General features: G+C 46.3%; 1 protein-coding gene across 1 annotated transcript; it reads left to right on the top strand.

Moving 5' to 3' along the window:
• Window positions 1-18,964: 18,964 nt before the first annotated feature.
• GLYCTK (glycerate kinase) lies at window positions 18,965-20,974 on the top strand (the record flags this gene model as incomplete). Its single annotated transcript, XM_084248077.1, has 3 exons — window positions 18,965-19,341; window positions 19,592-19,743; window positions 20,844-20,974. The coding sequence occupies 3 exons, from the start codon at window positions 18,965-18,967 to the stop codon at window positions 20,972-20,974; spliced, it is 660 nt and encodes a 219-aa protein (XP_084104203.1).
• Window positions 20,975-21,245: the final 271 nt, after the last annotated feature.

The following is a 21,245-nucleotide window of genomic DNA, read 5'->3' as shown; positions in this document are numbered from 1 at the left end:
TTCTGACTGTACCCAGTGCTTGTATAAACAAAACAAACAAACAAATAAATAAATAAATAAAACATGCCTCTATAAAAAAAATAAAAAATATAGTCTTTACTTTAAGAATAAAGGAAAAACATTTCTTCCTTGTGAAGAGAACCCTTAGGATTTACTTTTTTGTCATCCTTAATACTTATCCTATAATTCTAAATTTGTACCTTTTGACCAACTTCCTGCATTCTTCTTCCTCCTACCTACTGCCCCTGATAACCATAAGTCTAATCTCTTTTCTATATATATTTTTTTTCCTTCTAGATTCATCCATTTTGTTGCAAATGGTAGAATTTCCTCATTTTTTATGACTTAGTATTTCATTGTGTGTATTTATATATACATACATAAATATTTTATGTAAACATATATGCATTATACAACTTCTTTATCCATCAATGGGCATGTAGGTTGTTTCCATGTCTTGACTGTTGTAAATAATGCTGCTGTGAACATGGAGATACAGATGTATTTTCAATTCCTTTGAATATATTTCCAGAATTGGAATTGCTGGATCATATGGTAGCTCTATTTTTAACTTTTTGAGCATACTGTTTTCCATAGTGACTATACTAATTTACAATCTCATCAACATTGTGCAAGGGTTCCCTTTTCTCTGCATCCATGCCAACATTTGTTATTTCTTATCTTTTTGATGATGACAGTTCTAATAGATAGTATCTTATTAAGCTACATTTCCCTAATGACTAGTGATATTGAACATCTTTTCATGGCTTCATGGCTTTTGTGTATCTTCTTTGGAGAAATGCTACCTAGGGCCTTTGCCCATTATTTATTTGGGTTATTATTATTCTTATTTTTACTATTGTATTAGTTCTTAATATATTTTGGATGTTAACCCTTATCAAATAACGATTTGCAAAAATTTTTTCCCATTCTAGGTTGTCCTTTTACTGTGTTGATAGTTTCTTCTTTTTTTTTTTTTAAATATTTATTTATTTATGCATACAAGAACAGGGGTACAGGCCAGAGGTATGGAGGATGAAAGGATTTCCCAGAGACAAAGTGGGGAACAAAACAGGCAGAATGACTGAGATACACTGCTTAGGGGAGCAGCGGGTGAGTCAAGAGAGCTTTGCTGTGCCATGTGGGTTGCTCCCTGTCCTGGGATCAAACTGTTGTGCCCAAGATCAGCAGACTCGGCAAGCATAGCCTCCAAGAATCCAAAGACAGCTGATACAAATGCAAAAGGTAGTTTATTACGGGCTCGAGTCGAGTCTGGGCTCACGGCACCTACCAATGCAGTGGCAGATAGATAGCGAGAGCCCCAAACAGAGGAAGCAGGGGTCTAGTATAGGGTCAGGAGCGGCGCGAATTTTGAAAGAAGCTGGCAATTACTCATTGGCTACTACAAAGGCATTTTGGCGCGCACGGTTATAGTTTCAAACTGGTTGGACGGTTAGTGATGCTGTCCCATTTATGGATAGGACTGCCCTCATTGGCGGCTGGAGTGGTCTGCTTTTTCGTCACCAAGTGGAGTGAGGGTTGTGACTATTGAAACTATCTCTGGAATGTGGCTATACAAGGACCAACATATCAAGGTGGAGGATATACAAAATGGTGAAACCTTGGCTAAGCTTGGTTCCACAAAACTTGTGCTGCAGCAGCTGAGGTCAGCTTCATAGCTTGCGTCTCAACCCCTTGCACCACCAGGGAGGCCCTGTATTGATGGTTTCTTTTTCATTGCAGAAGCTTTTTATTTTTTTTTTTAAAGATTTATTTTATTTTTGTGCATACAAGAGGTGGGGTACAGGCCAGAGGTGGGTGAGAGGATTTGTAACAGGGTGGTCCCCAGGAAAGGGGGAGGTTCCCTGCCCCACCCAAGGGAGGGTGGAGCTGAGCAGGAAGAGGAGAAGCTGCAGAAGAGACTGAGGAAGGAAGCAGGATGGAGCCAGGAGACCTGGAGGAGGCGCATGGAGCCTAGAGACATGTGAAGAAACTGCGCTTGTCTTTTGGGCTTGTCTTTTGGTCGTGGACTGGGTGACACAGATGTGGGTGAGACCCGTGGGGAGGTGACAATGGCAGCTTTTATCTTGATGTTGATTTTGCTCTTTTCCTTCTGGGCTTGTCTGATTGTTTCTGACCCTTTTCTGTGGGTCCCCACTGGAAGGTGCTTTAGACTCATGGCAGGCTTTGGGGCCTTGCTCTGGGCCAATCCCATTTGGATGGACTTTTACCCACGAGGGGACGGGTAACTTTGGGTTGTTGATTTAGAAACTAGACTCTTTGCCTTTCCTGTATTGTTTCCTAGTTTTTATTAAAGTTCCTTCCCATGCAGGTTTGCGGGGCTTGGGCTGCCCCTCTCCCTGTCCTATAACAGATTCACCAGAGACAGAGTGGAGAACAGAACGGGCAGATTGACTGAAATACACTGCTGAGGGGAGCAGCAGGTGAGTCAGGAGAGGTCTGCTGTGCCATGTGGGTAGCTCCCTGGCCAGGAATCGAACTCGTGGTGCATATACTGCACAAATTTTAAGTGGGTAAATATTTTTTTCTGGATGTATCCTCTTATAACCACCATCCAGAATTTTCCTTTAAGCCTTCTTTAAAAACTTTAATTGATAAACATAGAGCAAACTAATTTTAAGTACAGTGCCCCACACATTTTCATCAATACTCATGTTTAAGTTAAAATGTATTTATAGCTTCCAAATTCATATCAATTACAAAGACATGTTTAAAAGGGAGAATTATCTCATTCAACAACATAGTTTTAAATTTTCCTGATTTTCTGCTCTTTATTCATAAAACCATGTAAACTTTCCAGCTTTAATATTATCTCTTATTTTTTATCTTACTCTTTTCTTTTTTTAAATAAATTTTATTTTTATATTCCCCATACAATTGCAACCCCCTTATTTTGACCCCAATCCCTCCCCTCCCTGCCCCCCACCTCCTTTTAATATTATCTCTTACACATATTTTCATATTACTGAACCAGTTTGTTATGGTGTTCTTAATTGAGATGAAACTTATATACAGTAAAACTCATCCTATTTAATGGATAGTTTTATGAGTTTTTGATGGCTTTTTGTAGTGTCCTTGGGTTCACTCTGGGAAAGGTTTTGTATCCTTTCCCCCTAACAGTTTCACCAGAGCTTCCCTTTCAGAAGTTTGCAGCGAGTTTCTCCATGAGACAAACATTGTATTCAAAAAGCAGGTTTATTAGGAAAAGGGTTAGAAAAGTAAAGTAAACTTGCATAGACACAAGCGGACAGGAAGAGCTGCCCCTCTGTGGTGGCAGGTTAGGTTTTATGGGCTCCTTTTGGTAGGGAGGGGCTCATCTTTGTGAGTTGTCAGTTCTTGCTAATTTTGGATAACTATGTAGAATTTGAAAGGGATTGGGAGATTCTACGGGCTCAATCTCCATATCTATAGACCACGCCTAGGGATACTAGCGTTTGTGTTTGTGCCTGTGCCTTGGGGATATCCCGCACCTCAGGATACTATTTTCCACAACTGTGTCAATGGTTATGCTAATCTCTTCTGCCCCCACCTCCTTGTATGAGCCAGGTTTCTGTTCTTGTGGCGCCTCCTTTAGGTTTTTTCTATTCCTGTCCTCCATCACTAAGAAGATGTGATATTCAGAGATTCAGATATAACTGAACAATGGGAACACAAAATGAGCAGTTGTTGGGATCTTTCTAGGAAGGATGAGGATTTAGATCTCATCCCTGGGATCTCTGCACAAAAAAGATAAATTGTTTTCTGGGCAAGAGGGCAACATCCTAACTAAGCCTGGGCATCCATCAGTTGCTTCCTGACAAAGAACAGAACTTCTGACTACAATTTGTCCTGGGGCCTGGAAAATGCCTGTGTGAGTGAAAAACCCGGATGGATGGTAATTTTCCAAACTGCAAAGCAGCGAAAGAAAAGCCCAGAGCACTCACTCATCTCCCTCAATTCCTGATGTTTTCCCCTCACAGGCTGGAAAGGTTGATGTCATCGACTCTACTTTGAATGATTGGATGGTAACAACAGATCTGGTGTCCTGTCCTGTACTGTTGGGAAATGAATGCTACCAGTGAGATATCAGATTGTGGCCCAATTTAATCTACAGAGATAACCACAAAAACAGCCACAATCCATTGAATGTTTTCATATTTGCCCCCCAAAAATATTTTAATGTACTTATAACAATATTATTTATAACATACTGTTTTAATAGAATACTGTGAACATTATAGGTCAATAGACACTGAATATGTTATAGGACAGGGAGAGGGTCAGCCCAAACCCCGCAAACCTGCCTATTCTAAATGGGTTCTGCCATCCGCCGCATCAACACAAAACATATGACACTTTAATGGGAAGGAACTTCAATAAAAACTAGGAAACAATACAGGTAAGGCAAAGAGTCTAGTTTCTAAATGAAGCACCCAAAGTTACCCGTCCCCTCGTGGGTAAAACTCCATCCATATGGGATCGGCCCAGAGCAAGGCCCCAAAGCCTGCCACAAGTCTAAAGCATCTTCCAGTGGGGACCCACAGAAAAGAGTCAGAAACAACCAAACAAGCCCGGAAGGAAAAGAGCAAAATCAACATCAAGATAAAAGCTGCCATGGTCACCTCTCCACGGGTCTCACCCACATCTGTGTCACCTAGTCCACAACCAAAAGACAAGCGCAGTTTCTTCACGTGTCTCTAGGCCCCACGCGCCTCCTCCAGGTCTCCTGGCTCCATCCTGCTTCCTTCCTCAGTCTCTTCTGCAGCTTCTCCTCTTCCTACTCAGCTCCACCCTCCCTTGGGTGGGGCAGGGAACCTCCCCCTTTCCTGGGGACCACCCTGTTACAAATACACAATCATTTTGAATGGCTACACACTATTGCATTTTGCATTTGTAAAATGATTTTACCTTCCATTTTATCCAAAACCCAGCCAGGGTCTGGCTTTATATATATTGTGACTTAAATAGATGAATTTAGTTGAAGGATACCAGATATATGATTGGCCTATATCTTTTTTCCTCATTTTCTCTCTTTTAAAAAACAACATTTTTAGAGTAGTTGTAGATTTACAGGAAAATTGAGAGGTAGGTATAAAGATTTCCCATATATTCCTTTGCCCCCACACATGCTTAGCCTCCTCAATTATCAATATCCCCCACCAGAGTGGTACATTTATTGCAATTATTGAACCTATATTAAGACATCATAATCACCCTAAGAATGTAGTTTACATTAGAGTTCACTCTTGGTTTTATACATTCTGTGGGTTTGGACAAATGTATAGTGATATGTATCCATCATTATGGTATCACGCAGAGTATTTTCTGGTTTTTTTAAAAGATTTATTTATTCATACAAGCCCTGGGTACAGTCAGAAGCACGGGAAGGTGAGAGAATTCACCAGAGCCAGAGGGGAGGAGTGCAGAGCAGTCAGACTGACAAAGTACACTGCTGAGGGGAGCATCGGGCGGCAGGAGAGGTCTGTGTGCCATGTGGGACCCTCCTCCGGTGACCGGGGAGCAGCCGGGGATTGAACTGGCGCTGCAGAGGCTGCAGGCAGCTTCGCAACCCAGCGCTCAACCTCTGCGCCACTGGGGAGGCCCACGCAGAGTATTTTCACTGCCCCCAAAAATCCTCCCTCCCTTCATCCCAACCCCTGGCAACTACTGGTCTTTTTATTATGTCCATAGTTTTGTCTTTAACAGAATGTCATATAGTTGAAATCACACTATAAATATATTTCAAAAACTGTCCATCCAGCTCTTGGGAATCAATAACTAGTTAGTTGATGATGCTATGTATGGATGTATAACCCACGACCATTATTTTACATGCATAAACCTTTTTATATGTAGACATGATCTCACTTAATCCTCACAACAACTTTATGAAAGGTGCAATCATTATTGCTATTTCATAGATGTGAAAATGGATACCCAAAGATTTATTCTGGGAGCAACTGGCTGAACCCGAACTTCTCTGTAGATAACTGCATGTTTGTGAAGCTAGACAGTAAATGTGCGTAGTAGAGAGGAATAGTTGGGAATTGGTGGGTAAGGGGACCTCTGTGGACTGTATGGACTGGCAAATGGATGAGGATATGCAAATCTTTCTCCTATGATCATGACCTGTTTAATTTAGGTTTCAGAATCAGGCTGTGTTTTAACTTGAACTGAGAACACTGAGTTCTGTCTCATAAACTTAGTCACTGTTAAAATAGTAAATTAAAACTCCATTCCTTCCTCTTAATCAGTCACCTAGGAACTTGGACTCCAGGAAACCCAGTTCCAATTCTGGGAATTAGCTCTAGCCCTTGGCATTATTAGCAGATAATGATAGGTAAATATTCTCCCTTCCTTGAGTGTAAATGCATTTCCCAAGGGCTTTCCTTTTATATAATAACTGTTACAATGTCTTGTCTTCAAAATAAAACCTTGCGGGTTTCGGCACCCAAAAAAAAATAAAAAAATAAAACCTTGCTATATTGGTAAAGATCTTCTTGTTTTTCTTTCTTTCTTTCTTTTTTAAAGATTTATTTATTTATTTATACAATCACTGGGTACAGTCAGAAGCGCGGGAGGGTGAGAGAGTGAATTCTCTGGAGCAGAACAGGCAGAAGGACCGAATTACACTGCTGAGGGGAGCAGCGGGCGGCAGGAGAGGTCTGCGCCCGCCATGTCCTGTGGCCGGGGAGCAGCCGGGGATCGAACTGGCGCTGCAAGAGGCCACGGGCAGCTTCGCAACCCAGCGCTCAAGCGCTGTGCCACCGGGGAGGCCCTCTTTTTTTTTTTTTTTTTTTTTAAGATTTATTTATTTATTTATTTATACAAGCGCTGGGTACAGGCAGAAGCGCGGGAGGGTGAGAGAATTCACCAGAGCCAGAACCGAGAGCTGAACAGGCAGACTGACGAAATACACTGCTGAGGGGAGCAGTGGGTGCCAGGAGAGGTCTGCGCACCATGTGGAACCCTCGCCCAGTGGCCGGGGATCGAACTGGTGCTGCAGAGGCTGTGGGCAGCTCTGCAACCCAGCGCTCAACCGCTGTGCCACCGGGGAGGCCCAAGATCTTCTTGTTTTTCAATACAATGACCACTTTTCAGTGAAAACACTGGTGACCACTCCCTCAATTTCTTCTCTATGGTTCTCTTGACATCTTTTCATTCTGACTTTCTTCTTACCTCCCTGGACATAATCCTAGTCTCTTCCTGGTACTTTGGCTACTCTGTGATGGACACTACTGGCTACCAACCCAACAGTTTTCTCTTCTTGCTCCTTTCTGATAGAATTCTGATTTTGTTCAGGTATCCTCCCTTTGTTATAGAGCAACCCCGATATTAAACGGGTTCCTGGCTGTGGGTCCTCACCCGCGCGCTTTAAAGGGACTTATGAATACTCTACTACAGACACGCAAAAGGGTTAATAAAAGGTTTATTTACAAGAGAAAAAGAAATAAGGAAAATGTACAACTCAGGGAGAAAATAGGGAAATAAAGTCTTTAATGCGTCCTACCCGATCCGACGACCTGGAAACCCAAAGTCACCCTCAGAGCTGGCTGGACCGCTGTGAGCTGGGGGAGAGCCAAAATGGAGAGAGAGCCCCCAAAGCCCACGTGTCTGCCTTTTGTATCCACCTGGCTGCTTAACCCCACCCTCAGGTCCCAGCCACCTTCCCTTTGGTGGTGATGGGATTTGGAGTTCCCAGTGTCTTTGGCTTTGACCTGGGGTGGGGGTGGAGTCCACAAAGCCTATATGGAATTTGCTTTGGGACATCCTTTTCCCCCTAACACCTTCTCTGAGTTGCAGTGCATTCCCCAAGAGCTAAATCCATTCCTCAGATAAATCCTCATTAGACCAATTCATTAGTTCATTACCCTTACCTGGGAATTCATAAAAAATTCACATTTTCAGACCTTAATACTACTGAACTGGAAGCTCTGGGGGTAGAGCAGCAATCTGTGTATTTAACAAGCCCGGGAAGAGATCCTGATACATGTGGAATTTGAGAACCACCACTCAAGTCAATCATGATGAGTGGTCTTGTTCCCCTTCCCAGCGATTGGATCAGGCATATATATATATATATAATGAAATTTTGTTCATGAGAACTGAAAGGAAGTCTGCTGGGGGAGGGGGTCTTAGAAAGGTTTCTTTACTTCTAAAAGAGACCATGAGTAGCCTAAGGTAAGCCAGCAGGTTGAGAATGGCAGGACAGAAAGATAGAAAGCACCCCAGATGTGACCTTATTCAAAATTAGATTGTTGTAGATGTAATTAAACTGGCATAGCGGAGTAGGGGAGGCGCTAAACCCAGTATAACTGATCTTATAAGGCAAGAGACAGAAATATGACTTGTGATGACAGAGGCAGAGATTGGAGTCTCTCCGACAGGTGTCAGAGGGAGCATAGCCTGCTGGACATCTTGATTTTGCACTACTAGCCTCCCAAACTGTGAGACAATAAAATTGTATTCTTTGAAGTTATCCAGTTTGTGTGACTTTGTTATAGCAACATAGGGAAACTAATACAGCATCCTTGTAACCTGTACACCAACCCTACAGCTACCCTACCATGAGATCACTTGTTATGTGAAATACTTTTCGTTATCGCTTAAGCCACTTGGATGAGTTTGGTTTTGGTGGTTTTGTTGATATAGTTGGTATACAATGTTGTGTACGTTTAAGATGTAAATCATGATGATTTGATATATTTATTATTGCAAGTGATTACCACAGTTGGGTTAGGATTGGACTATTTATTTAATTTTTACTTTTCATGCTATACATTTTAAGTGTAATCTGTCCTAAGCATTAATATCCCCTTTCTGAAACTCAGGGCTTCTTACAAGTTCCAGTTTTTTGAAATAAACTGAGCTCCAATGCCCAGTGGGGCGTCCCTGGAACTTGATTAACTTCTTACACAAGATCTCACAATAACTAGAGTCAGGTGACTCTATCTTTGGGAACAGTGTGTGCATATGTTTGAATGTGTATGAACTTAATTGCCAAAGAGCAAAAGCAGAATATTGGAAACAGGTGCAACCTGTGGTCATTTTGTATAAGGTTTCAACTGTTACACCTGACAACTTGCTTGATTTGATAAATGAATGCTTCATTTAACTTATCACCAAGGGGAAATAAATGTTCTATGATGGCCATGAGCAGAGCTAATAATCTACATTAAATGGAAATCACAAACCTATCCTGTGGTGTTAAAGGTAGCCTCAATAATGATTTTATTCATTGAGACATTGTCTATTGGTTTCTTATTTTTTCTTCTTTTTTAAAAAAGATTTATTTATTTATGCATATGGGAACTGGGGTACAGGCCAGAGATGCTGGCGGGGGAGTGGGGGTTAGAGGATTCACCAGAGAAAGGGTGGGGAACAGAATAGGCAGATCTACTGAAATACACTGCTGAGGGGAGCAGTGGGTGAATCAGGAGAGGTCTGCTGCTCCATGTGGGTTGCTCCCTGGCCAGCCTGGGGGGATCAAACTCGTGCTGCAGAGGCTATGGAGAGCTTCACAGTGCTGTGCCTAACTCCATGCGTCACCAGGGAGGCCCTTTTTCTTCTTTCTGATGATCAAATTAATGTGTGCTTAAAAGTATATTTGATTTCTCTCTCTCTCTTTTTTTTTTGCAAGGACCCATGCAATTTGGTGCCACTCCTGAATTGTATGCTATGCTCAGTTTCCAAACTTAAGGAATGGCTTGTGAAGATTCATGGGGCCTTTAGCTACTGAGTGAACTGAGTCTAGGGTTTCAAGGTCTTGAGGTGGAGCAGAATATGATCCCAATATGTGTCACTTTGGTACCTAGATTATTTTGAGCTGAAGGCAATTAAGGACTAGCAGACTCAGAAAAATCTTTTTACCTCTCCCTTAACTGTCTAAAAGAATTTAGGTAGGGAGCCTGTATCCAGAAAAGAGCTATTACCAGAAAGACTTTTACATCGGAAAGACTTGGAAGTATTTGTTTACCAAACATTTGCTCTTCTTAATTTCCTGTGTAGGTCTTCCTTCCCTTTGAAGCCCCAAACTCCTACCCCCTTTTCCTTAGCTTAGGATGGCACATAAACTTCAATTACTTGACTGTCTTTTGAGTCTTACACATATATATTTTTAAGTCATAGTTTTATTTTTTTATTAAAGATTTATTTTTTATTTGTACAGGCCAGAGGCACGGGAGGGTGAGAGGATTCACCAGAGTAGGGAGCAGAACAGGCAGATGGACCGAAAGCACTGCTGAGAGGAGCAGTGGGCGCAACAGGAGAGGTCTGCTGTGCCATGTGGGAATCTCCCTGGCCAGCCAGGAATCGAACACGTGCCACAGAGGCTGCGGACAGCTTCACAGCGCTGTGCTCAACCCACTACGCCACCGGGGAGGCCCTTGAGTCATAGTTTTAATGGTGCTTCTGTATGTACTAAATTAGTTTTTCTTTTCTTTTCTTTTTTTTTTAAGTTTTTTCTTTTCTAAAGATTTATTTATTTATTTATTTATTTATTTATTTATTTATTTATACAAGCACTGGGTACAGTCAGAAGCGCGGGAGGGTGGGAGAATTCACCAGAGCCAGAGCGGGGAGCAGAGCAGGCAGAAGGACCGAAGTACACTGCTGAGGGGAGCAGCGGGCGGCAGGAGAGGTCTGCGTGCCATGCGGGACCCTCCTCCGGTGGCCGGGGAGCAGCCGGGGATCAAACCGGCGCTGCAGAGGCTGCGGGCAGCTTCGCAACCCAGCGCTCAACCGCTGCGCCACCGGGGAGGCCCCCTAAATTAGTTTTTCTTCTGTTAATCTGTCTTGTGTTGATTTAATTATCAAACTAGCCAAAGAACATAGAAAGGAAAAGTTTTCTGCCCACAGCTACAGCCTCTTGCTTAAGGAGCTCTTTTGGGCCAAGTGGCATGCCTGTTCCAGCAGGAGGGCTCATTACAACCTCAATACTGCCTGGGAACTACAGTGCCACCTCCACTTCCCTCAGTGGGTAGCACTGGCACTTCTGAAGTGGGACTGTAATAGGACAGGGAGAGGGGCAGCCCAAACCCCGCAAAGGGGACCACCCTGTTACAGGACCACTACTGGAATTCCTTGGAGAGGTCTTGAGACTCTAGGCCAGGAGCCCTGGATGAAAAGAGAATATCTTCCCCTGAAGCAGGTCCAACTATGTAATTTTCAGGGCCCAGTGCAAAATAAAGGTCTGGGCTCCTCCTCAAAAAACTTGTTAAGAACTGCAAGATAGCAACTACAGGATATTAACCCAAATGTGGGACCCTCTGACAGTGGCACCTGTGTGACTGTAGAGGTCACACCCCCATGAAGCTGGCCCAGCCCAGGAATAGTACAGCCACAACTTAGAGCTTTTCTGCATGCATTTTATTTTTTTTTTGCATGCATTTTAAACATAGTTTTATTTCATCTTTTTATCACTCCCACTTTTAATCATGATTCTGAAGTTCTGTGTTTCCCAAGGTCACAATGCCCATAAACTCTTAGAGTCTGGATTTACACTCCCCTTCAGAACTAGAAAGCTCCAGCTCTGTTTACAGGGCAAAGGGCTGCTAATCATTCACACTTAACAAAGTCCATTGTTGGTAAACAATGCCTTCTTGTTCTGGGAGGGAGGAAGGAATGGAATCTTCCCAAAGAACCCTTGACTTCCCAGAACCAGGAAGAACTGCCTAGAGCCCCAGGCCTTAGTCTCTAAAACTATGTAACTGTTTCAAAAGGCTGAAAACACCTAACATGTTACAGCTGAGCTGTTTCCTTGGGGAGTTGTTTGTAGTCTCCCTCCTTCCAAGAAAAATGACTTTAAGATATTTTACAGCTCTGACTTTAGACAGTCCACTACTCTCCCTCCATCACTGCTGACCCTCTCCCTCTCATTGGGCAAACCTTCACAACCCCATCCTAGCAAAGCACCCCGCTTTAGGCCTGCTCTGGAGAAGCACTGCAGAGTCAGCACTGCAGAGTCAAAGGAGGGTGAAGTAGTTGGATGGAAGAGGGGGCTTGTAGGGTAAAGAAAATGTCAGGCTTTTCTGCCCTTCCGCCATCAGGATAGATGATGGATCCTTGTCCTGAATGCATGCCTGATGGCGGGCACCTGGAATAGGGTGTGGGCATAGGTAGATGGGATTCAGCTGAGCTAAGACTGTGCTTTTTAAGGGCGGCGTCACGGGGGGGGGGGGGGGGGACGCCAACAGCACCAGTAGCAGCAGTAGAAGCCGAAGCAGAAGCCGAAAGAGAAGCCGAGAAGCAGCAGAACGAACGCCAGAGAGTCCAGATAGAGTGAAGACTTGCTGGGGGCTGGGAGGCCTGCCAGCCTCCCAGCCCCCCAGCCAGCACCCCTGCCTGCCATATGCCTGGTGAACCCCAAATAAAAAACCTGCAAAACCACTGAGGACTCTGACTCCTCCTTTACCCGGTCTGCATGGGATCAGAAAACCTGCACAGTGCCCGGTCCTGCCCTTACAGGGCTCCTGAATGCTCAGAACTGACACTGAAAGTCCCCCAATGGATCTCTTCCACCTCTGGATTCTTGGAAGCCCATGTGACAGATGTGGGACAAGCTGGTATAAATTCTGTGAGGCATTAGGACTGAAAGCTAGGAAAGAGGGAGCTGACTCCCAAGGTTCAGAATGTCAACAAGTGGAGGAAGACCATGAAGACCAGTAGTGCCTCCTTGAGAAGTCAGCTGCCTACAGTTTGACTGACACCCTGATACCGGAATTGTCAGGCCTAGTCTCCCAGCCAGGAACAGACCCCAGGCTGCAAGCGCAGCGCTGAGTCCCAGCCACTAGACCCCCACAGGTTGGTGTTTCACGAAGCTGCAGCAGGAACTTCGCAGACTCTCAGGCAAGCAAGCGAGAAGAGGCAGGTTTGTTTAGAGAAAGAAAAAGTTTATTATTATTTTTTTTTAAGAGGCATGTTTATTTATTTATTTAGTTTCATTTGTTTGTTTATACAAGCACTGGGTACAGTCAGAAGCGCGGGAGGGTGAGAGAATTCACCAGAGCCAGAGCGGGGAGCAGAGCAGGCAGAAGGACAGAAGTACACTGCTGAGGGGAGCAGCGGGCGGCAGGAGAGGTCTGCGCACCATGTGGGACCCTCCTCCGGTGACTGGGGAGCAGCCGGGGATCGAACCGGCGCCACAGAGGCCGCGGGCAGCCTCGCAACCCAGCGCTCAACCGCTGTGCCACCGGGGAGGCCCGGAAAGAAAAAGTTTATTGAGGAGAAAAAGAGCAGAAATAAAGTGGGACTCCCAGGCCAGGGAACTAGGCCTGGGAGGGGCAAGGAAGCCAAAGTGGAGTCGTGTCCCAGGGAATATATACCTTCTTTCCCTAATTATTCTAAAGCTCCACCAGTTTCTTTATGATTGGTTAGTTCTCGGCTGTCTCACTTAATTTGCTATACTGAGTGGGGGATCTTCACATTCCTTATCTAACAGCTTTCTCTTTCCCCATTTGTTACATCTTTATCTTTATGGCCCAGTCCTCGGGATGGGCATCCCTGCATTGAAGTTAAACAGCTGCCCTTCTAATTTGTCCATAAATTAAACCACTCTCCATTTCTCCAATCTCTGCCTCCTTTTACCACCTGAAGAAAACCAGGACCAGCATTAACAATGTTGTCGTTGGTCCTGAGATGTTTGTTTTTCCTAGTGGAATTGGTTACATTCCCTTGGTTGTCCTTATTTCTGAAGCCTCCCTAAATTCTTCAGAGGTCCCCTCCTGCACTGTCCCTAAAACTGCCTAATTTCTAGCTTGCCCTGTGTCTCAACCCTCTGACTTATCTCAGGTTTTGCATGAAAAAAAAAAAAAATCACTGCTTTTTTTTTCATGGTGAATTTTAAGCTGGCAGAACTTTTCACTTACGGATGAACTAATAGTTATTCACAATACAGTTCAAGTTGAATTAACCAAACTAAGTTCACCTTATTGAAGAAAAGACTGAACATGTACATATTCACTATTTTCAGTTTTCGTTTCTAAATCAATCTTACCTTTCTTGTATGTCCAGAATTCTTGCTATCAGTTCTCTCTCTCCTGTCACTTTTTTTTTTTTTTTTTTTGGTGGGACCCTCGCCAGCAGCCGGGGAACGAACCAGCGCTGCAGAGGCTGGCAGGCAGCCTCAGCAGCCCAGCGCTCAACCGCTGCGCCACCAGGGGAGGCCCTCTCCTGTCACTATTAAGATGCAATAAAAGGTGAGGGACTCTTAGAAGCCACATGAACTGATGGAGTAAAATCTGTTTGCCACAGAAATCCAAGACTGATACAAAGAATCAAGAAGTGTCTATATTACATGATATTCACCACTGAAAGTCCAGTTTTATCCTTTATCAGACCATTTCCCCCTTTTCCTATTTACCCACCCACCAGACCTAAATAAAAACTCACAAACACTTCTAATATTAAAGAATAATTTGTATCTATTCACTCATTTTCCAACCTGTTTATTCCATGTTAGGGTCATGAGTGGCCAGAACCTGTTCCAGTAGCTCAGAGCTACAACAGGAACCGACTCTGGATGGGATGCCCTTCTATAAGCAGGTGCACTCATAAAACACCCACTCTTATTCAGACTGGGACAATTAAGACATGCCAGTTATCCTAAGGACACACCTTTAGGATGTGGGGGGAAACTGGAATACCTGGAGAAAACCCATATAGACATGGGAAGAACATGCAAATTCTACTTAGAAGGTGGTCCCAACTACGAATAGATTTTTTTTTTCCTCGACTTTATAAGGAAATGTTAAACAAAACAAAGTTATTCAAGAGCCTGCTGTACAATCTCCTCACATCTAAAAGGGGAAGATCCTTGGGCCTCCCCTGGTGGTGCAGGCAGTTGAGCACTGCGCTTGAAGCTGTCCCCAGGCTCTGCAGTGCTGGTTGAATCCTGGCCGGCCGGGGAGGGTCCCACATGGTGCAGCAGATCTCGCCTGTCTCGCCCGCTGCTCCCCTCAGCAGTGTATTTCGTCAGTCTGCCTGTTCTGTTCCCCGCTCTGGTGAATTCTCTCACCCTCCTGCGCATCTGGCCTGTCCCCCGGTTCTTGTATAAATAAACAAACAAACAAACAAACAAACAAATAAATAAATAAATAAATAAATAAATAAATAAATCTTTAAAAAATAAAAAGGGAAGATCCTACTGAAGGTGCCTTTGTTTTGATAATAGGATGGGGAAGAGAGGTTGATAAAGAATAAAAAGTACTCTCTTCTAAAAGGAAAGAAAAATCCAGGGAGACAGGAAAGAGTTCATGACTAGAGTAGTACATGTCTTGGGGACCTATGGAGAGATGTGACACCTGCTCAACGGAAGAGAGAAATATGTTTCAAAAGATTTTTAGGGGGCCTCCCCGGTGGCACAGCGGTTGAGCACTGGGTTGCGAAGCTGCCCGCGGCCTCTGCAGCGCCGGTTCAATCCCCGGCTGCAACCCGGACACCGGAGGAGGGTCCCACATGGCGCGCAGACCTCTCCTGCCGCCCGCTGCTCCCCTCAGCAGTGTACTTCTTCAGTCTACCTGCTCTGCTCTCCCCTCTGGCTCTGGTGAATTCTCTCACCCTCCCGTGCTTCTGACTGTACCCAGTGCTTGTATAAATAAAATAAACAAACAAACAAATAAATAAATCTTTAATTAAAAAAAAAGATTTTTAGGAAGTCTATTTTATGATTTGTGATGTAACTCCCTCCCCCATCTCCCCAAGAAAATATCAGTAAAAACAATATACTCTTCTGTGTCTTTGGAATCTTGTCAGGACTTGTATTTTGAATTTTGGAAGGCATCAAGGCCAGCTCAGGATGGCACCGGTCAGAACTGGGGCAGTGAGGGAGGCTCAAGGTCATTCGTATTTACACCCAGCTTGTGTGCTCCAGGATTACGAAACAGAACTCTCTCATTGAGTCAAAGGTGTTATTTGGTCGCCCAGTGGAGAATAGGGGAGAAACACCAGTAAATTGATGTGGATTATTGCAGTGGGGAAGGATGAAAAATGACTTAATCTGGTTCCAGAAACACAAGTCGGGGAGTAGTGACTCTCAGCCCCTTTGCTCACTAGTCCAGTGCCAGGTACCTAACTGAGGCTGGGAATGTATTTGCTGATTGGTTGGATCAAATAGAATGACAAGGGGGAGGAATATAGCAATCTGGTGAGTAGGGGATTATTACCCTCATTGTGGAGATGAAAAGACTGAAGCCCGGGCCTCCCTGGTGACTAAGGGGTTAAAGACAGCGCTATCAAGCTCTCGCCAGCCTCTGCAGCATGAATCTCTGGCTGGCCACAGTGCAACCCACATGGCACAGCAGACCTCTCCTGCCTCGCCCACTGCTCCCCTCAGCAGTGTATTTCAGTAGATCTGCCTGTTCTGCTCCCTGCTTTCTGGTGAATCCTCTCACCCCCCCATCTCTGGTTTACACCCCAGTGCTTGTATGCATAAATAAATCTTATTTTGAAAAAGGGGGGAAAAAAGGCAGGCCTGAAGGTGACTCCATCGAGTTCTCTTTTTTTTTTTTAATTTTATTTTTGTATTCCCCATACAACTGCAACCCGCTTGTTTTGACCCCAATCCCTCCCCTCCCCGCCCCCCACCCCCCCATAGAGTGTCTCTGGTTCATAGTTTTTTGTTGATTTTGATTTTCACTTTCTTATACTTACTCATTTTCCCATCGAGTTCTCTTGATGGTGGGATAGGCGCCAATGCCCTACTCCTGTTGCTGGATATATTCCCAGGCCCCCTCCCACAATAACTTACATTTGGCATCTCAACCCCGCCCCACAAACCCACACTTCCGCCTTTCGCTCCGCCCATCCCAAGTACTTCCGGCCTCCCTCCCTGGACGCTGCCACCGGAGCGTGCGGTGGTAAGTCCGCGCCAAAGGTCCTGTGAAAGCAGTCTTTGGGCTGGCGACGCGGTCCAGAGCTCTTATTACTCGGGCCACCCACCCGGTCATTACACGGCAACCATTTTTCCTTCTCGAAGGCCTGAGGCGCCGGCCTGGGGGTGACGTCACATCCGGGGCATGTGAGGGCAGGCAAAGCCCGGAAATAGCTCCTGCCCCACCTGGTGGCGGGAAGGGGTCAGGACCTATATTGTCGGTATTTTCGGGTTTTGCACCGGAGGGCCCGGGGTTTTAGGAAAGGCGGTATCGAATGGATTTGCTGGATTTAGCACATAAAAATACAGGACGTCTAGTTAAATTTCAGGTAAACGAGGATTATTTTTAGTGTAAGTATATAGCCTGTACAATATTTGGGACATATCTTTACAAAAAAGTATGAGTATGTTTCATACACTATTTGGAATACACCTATAAAATTATGTTGTTTATCTGAAATGCAAATTTAATTGGACGCCCTCTATCTTTCTTATCTGGCAACCTTAGCCTTGAGCGTCCCCCTGCCCTGGACTCCTGTTTCCAGTAGTGAACCCGTTTCTAGAGCTTTGTACCTGTGAGAAATAGGTATAAAATGTCAAAATCAGCTATTGCTAGATGTTCCCAATCTAATGGGCCAGCCCCAGGGCCCCTTGGCAAAAGCTGGGACCAGTTTCATGGTGGCACCTTCTGTGTTCCCTTTCACAACTGGAGTGAAGCAGGGTTAGCTTTCTCATGGGAAAACAGAACCATGCAGTCTGAGTGGCTGAGGGCTAGTATTTGCTAGGTTTTTGGGTCCAGATGTTCTGTGTTAACTGTGGAAAACTTAAGAGAGCCCAAGGATGCCAAAGGGAGAGTGTTTATCATAGTTTCACCCCACCCCACCTTTTGCACATGAAACCCAGGGAGAAAAAGGCAGCCCTCCCAGCCCCTCAGAAAACCTGTGGTTATTGCTAGGACCTGATCCTCAGCCGCCTTCCTTTGTTCTGTCCACACCTGCTGCTGTAGTCAGCCTGTGGCACTTATTATGGTGGGTGTTCACTAAAGTAGATGCCTTTCATGAAATGAGCTTTTTGGAATTTTGCTGTCCCTAAACTCTCATATCGCCTCCTGGCCTTCTTTAACCTTTACCCTTCCCAGGGGAGGAATGATTATTTAGGTTTAGCTGTGGGAGGTTACCCTTTGCCTGCTCCAGCCACTTAAATTTCCCAGAGGTGGTGTGACCAAAGCTTTGTTATGTTGGAACCAAAGTCTGGCCAGAGGTGGGTCTGGCCAGCCATGTGGGTAGGAGGGCATCATCCTTTTCTGTAGCTTGGGCCTGTGCTGTGGGGCCTCCTGTGGTATCTAGGGACTTCTTAAAGGTTTCACCGTGAGCCAGACATTTGAACCTGACTCCCTTGCAGGTCTGGATTGCTGAGATTCCTTAGGCTGTATACCCTGAATGTACTCTGGGCCTACCTGTCAGTGTCCTGGTAAACCTGTAGCCTCCCCACACAGACCTAGCCTTCTCAAACTTCCCAGCCTAGACTCATGAGCTAATGCAGTAGAGCAGGCTGGAGGTCAGCAGGCTCAGGGTCAAGTGGTGGGACAGCCAGCAGTCTCCTGGCAAGAGAAGTGGTAAATAGGCAAGGAAGGAGTGCCAGAAAGAGGTGTTACCCATTGGTGAGGGCTTGAAAGTGCAGGGGGGTGGGGAAGGGGGAGGCCAGAACTCCACTGATTGGAGTAGCTTCCTCTGTGAATAATTAACTCTCAGTTAGAGGAGGTGACCTAGGAGGAAGGCTCAGCCAACAGGACCTTTGGACTCAGGGCAGAGTGTCCAGAGGGCCTATGTGTAGGCTGCAGAAGAGGAGGACATGGCTGGGTGGCAGGGCTGGGGTCCAAGGACTGGAGTGAGATCAGGCAACTGTGGACCTCAGGAAGTCTCCTCGAACTGACAAGTGGCCTGTGCTTGCAGCAGCAGCTGTGGGGTCCACTGGCCCTGAGCCCTCAGAGGGTGGCTGTGGTGGGGCCGCCTATCTCTGGCCTTGTAGCAGCATCACTAGTGCTTTCCTTCCCCCTAGGTAGGCATGGGTGCCAGGTGGTGCTGAGATCAGTGGGGCATGGCTGCAGCCCTGCAGGTCCTGCCCTGTTTGGCCCGAGCCTTCTTGCGCCAGCGGTTCTGGGGGAGTCCAGCAACCCGAATGGCCAGTGGCATGGCCCTACCAAAGCTGGCACGGCAGCTATTTGAGAGCTCTGTGGGTGCTGTGCTGCCAGGCCCCATGTTGCACCGGGCACTATCCTTCGACCCTGATAGTGGGCAGCTGAAGGTGCGGGACCGGAGCTTTCAACTGCGGCAAAACCTTTACCTGGTGGGCTTTGGTAAGGCTGTGCTGGGAATGGCAGCTGCTGCTGAGGAGCTACTGGGCCATCATCTCGTACAGGGCGTGATCAGCGTTCCCAGAGGGATCCGTGCGACCTTGGAGCATGCTGGCAAGCAGTAAGGAACCATGGGGGGCTGCTCCCCACTGTCCATCTGGAGGGAAACCTGGTCCCAGGCATAAACTGGATTTAGGCTTCCCTCTCTCACCAGCTTACTTATTATTCTGGATCTGGCCTAATTTGTGGGGGGGAGGTTATCGGTGGGCATCCTATTAGTGCCCCTTTTTTCTCCTGTACACAGGCTGGGAAATCAGGTGGGAGGAGAGGAGACCACCCCATCTCTTGCTTTATGCCCTATCACTTCTCAGGGAGATGCTGTTGAAGCCACACAGCCGTATCCAGGTATTTGAGGGTGCAGAGCACAACCTGCCGGACCGTGATGCACTACGGGCTGCACTAGCCATCCAGCAGCTGGCCAGAGGTCTCACAGCTGATGATCTGCTGCTTGTGCTCATCTCAGGTGTGGCTGCCAGATTGGTTCAGGACAGTTGGGGTGTGTGTGCGACAAATATCAGGTCTTCAAGAAACTATTGGTCTGAGCCCCCAGGATCACAGAGTGAGGGAGGCAGTGAAGAACCTGCATGGCTGACTTCTGGGTAGTCCTGGGCTGTTTGTCTGGCCTCCCCTGAGCTGTGGATTCCTCCTTTTGAGTGACCTTGTTGGGTGACCCTTTGAGGGTACATAGGGAGAACCTAACTCAGCCTCATAAGGAAAATGTCACTATTACTGCTGTTGTCTGCACCAGTGTCACCCAGGGCTAGAACCCAGGTCTCCGGCTGCTCCAGAGCCCTCTTCTTGGTCTTCCACTGTTTCCACCTGGTCTTCCCTCTATTCCAAGCTCTTAAGCAATGGTTCTACCAGTACCTTCTGGGACCTGGGCTACTCTAAGTCAGGATGCAACCTCAGGTGCCCAGGATATGGTGGGCACCATATATAGTCATTGAATGTCCACATGGGGGCACTCTAACTCTACCTTGCTTCCTTAAAGTGGAACTGGCTACCTGGTGGCTGGGTGAGGCCCTCCTTTGGCCATCCCTGTCCTCCTAGATGTCTTCATTGTCTTTATAGGTGGGGGCTCAGCTCTCCTGCCCGCTCCCATCCCACCCATCACACTGGAGGAGAAGCAGACACTTACCAAGTTGCTGGCAGCCCGAGGAGCCACTATCCAGGAGCTGAACACCATTCGGAAGGCCTTATCCCAGCTGAAGGGTGGTGGACTGGCGCAGGTCGCCTACCCTGCCCAGGTGCGTAGGTACTTTTTCCGCAGGCTCCCTGGGCTGGTGGAGCCAGGCCCAAATATAGCAGGGAAATGAAAACTTAGCACAGTAGACAGGTTGGCAGGGGCCTGGTATGGGATTCCAGGGCTGACTGAGAGGGGCTACAGAAGGGATGAGGGGAGTCTGCATGGCCTAGTGAACCTCCAGGAGAAGGGTTAGAAACCTGTGAGGAAACCCACTGACTGGTATGAGAGTATGTAGACACACAGGGCCAGGGTGTCCTTGTGGACTCTGGGGAAAGGACCAGGTGGGCCTTAGCGTGGCCTCTGTGACCCCTCCCTAGGTGGTGAGCCTGATTCTGTCAGACGTGGTGGGGGACCCTCTGGAGTTCATCGCCAGTGGACCCACTGTGGCCAATGTCCACAGCGTGCAAGATTCCCTGCACATCCTCAATCGCTACAACCTTCGTGCTGACTTGCCGCGTTCTGTGAAGACTGTGCTGGCTCAGGCCGACTCTGACCCCCATGGGCCACACACCTGCGGGCATGTCCTCAATGTGATTATTGGCTCAAACGCAATGGCACTGGCTGAGACCCAGCAGCAGGCTGAAGCGCTGGGATACCGAGCTGTGGTGCTGACCGCAGCCATGCAGGGCGATGTGAAAAGGGTGGCCCAGTTCTACGGGCTGCTAGCCAGAGTGGCTGGAGCGTGCCTCTCCCATACTGGGACTGAAACCCTTGTGGAG

The sequence above is a fragment of the Talpa europaea genome (genome assembly GCF_964194135.1).
Source record: "Talpa europaea genome assembly, chromosome: 11".
NCBI classification, from domain to species: domain Eukaryota; kingdom Metazoa; phylum Chordata; class Mammalia; order Eulipotyphla; family Talpidae; genus Talpa; species Talpa europaea.
Note: the sequence above shows the minus strand (reverse complement) of the source record. Positions and strands in the feature narration are given on the sequence as shown.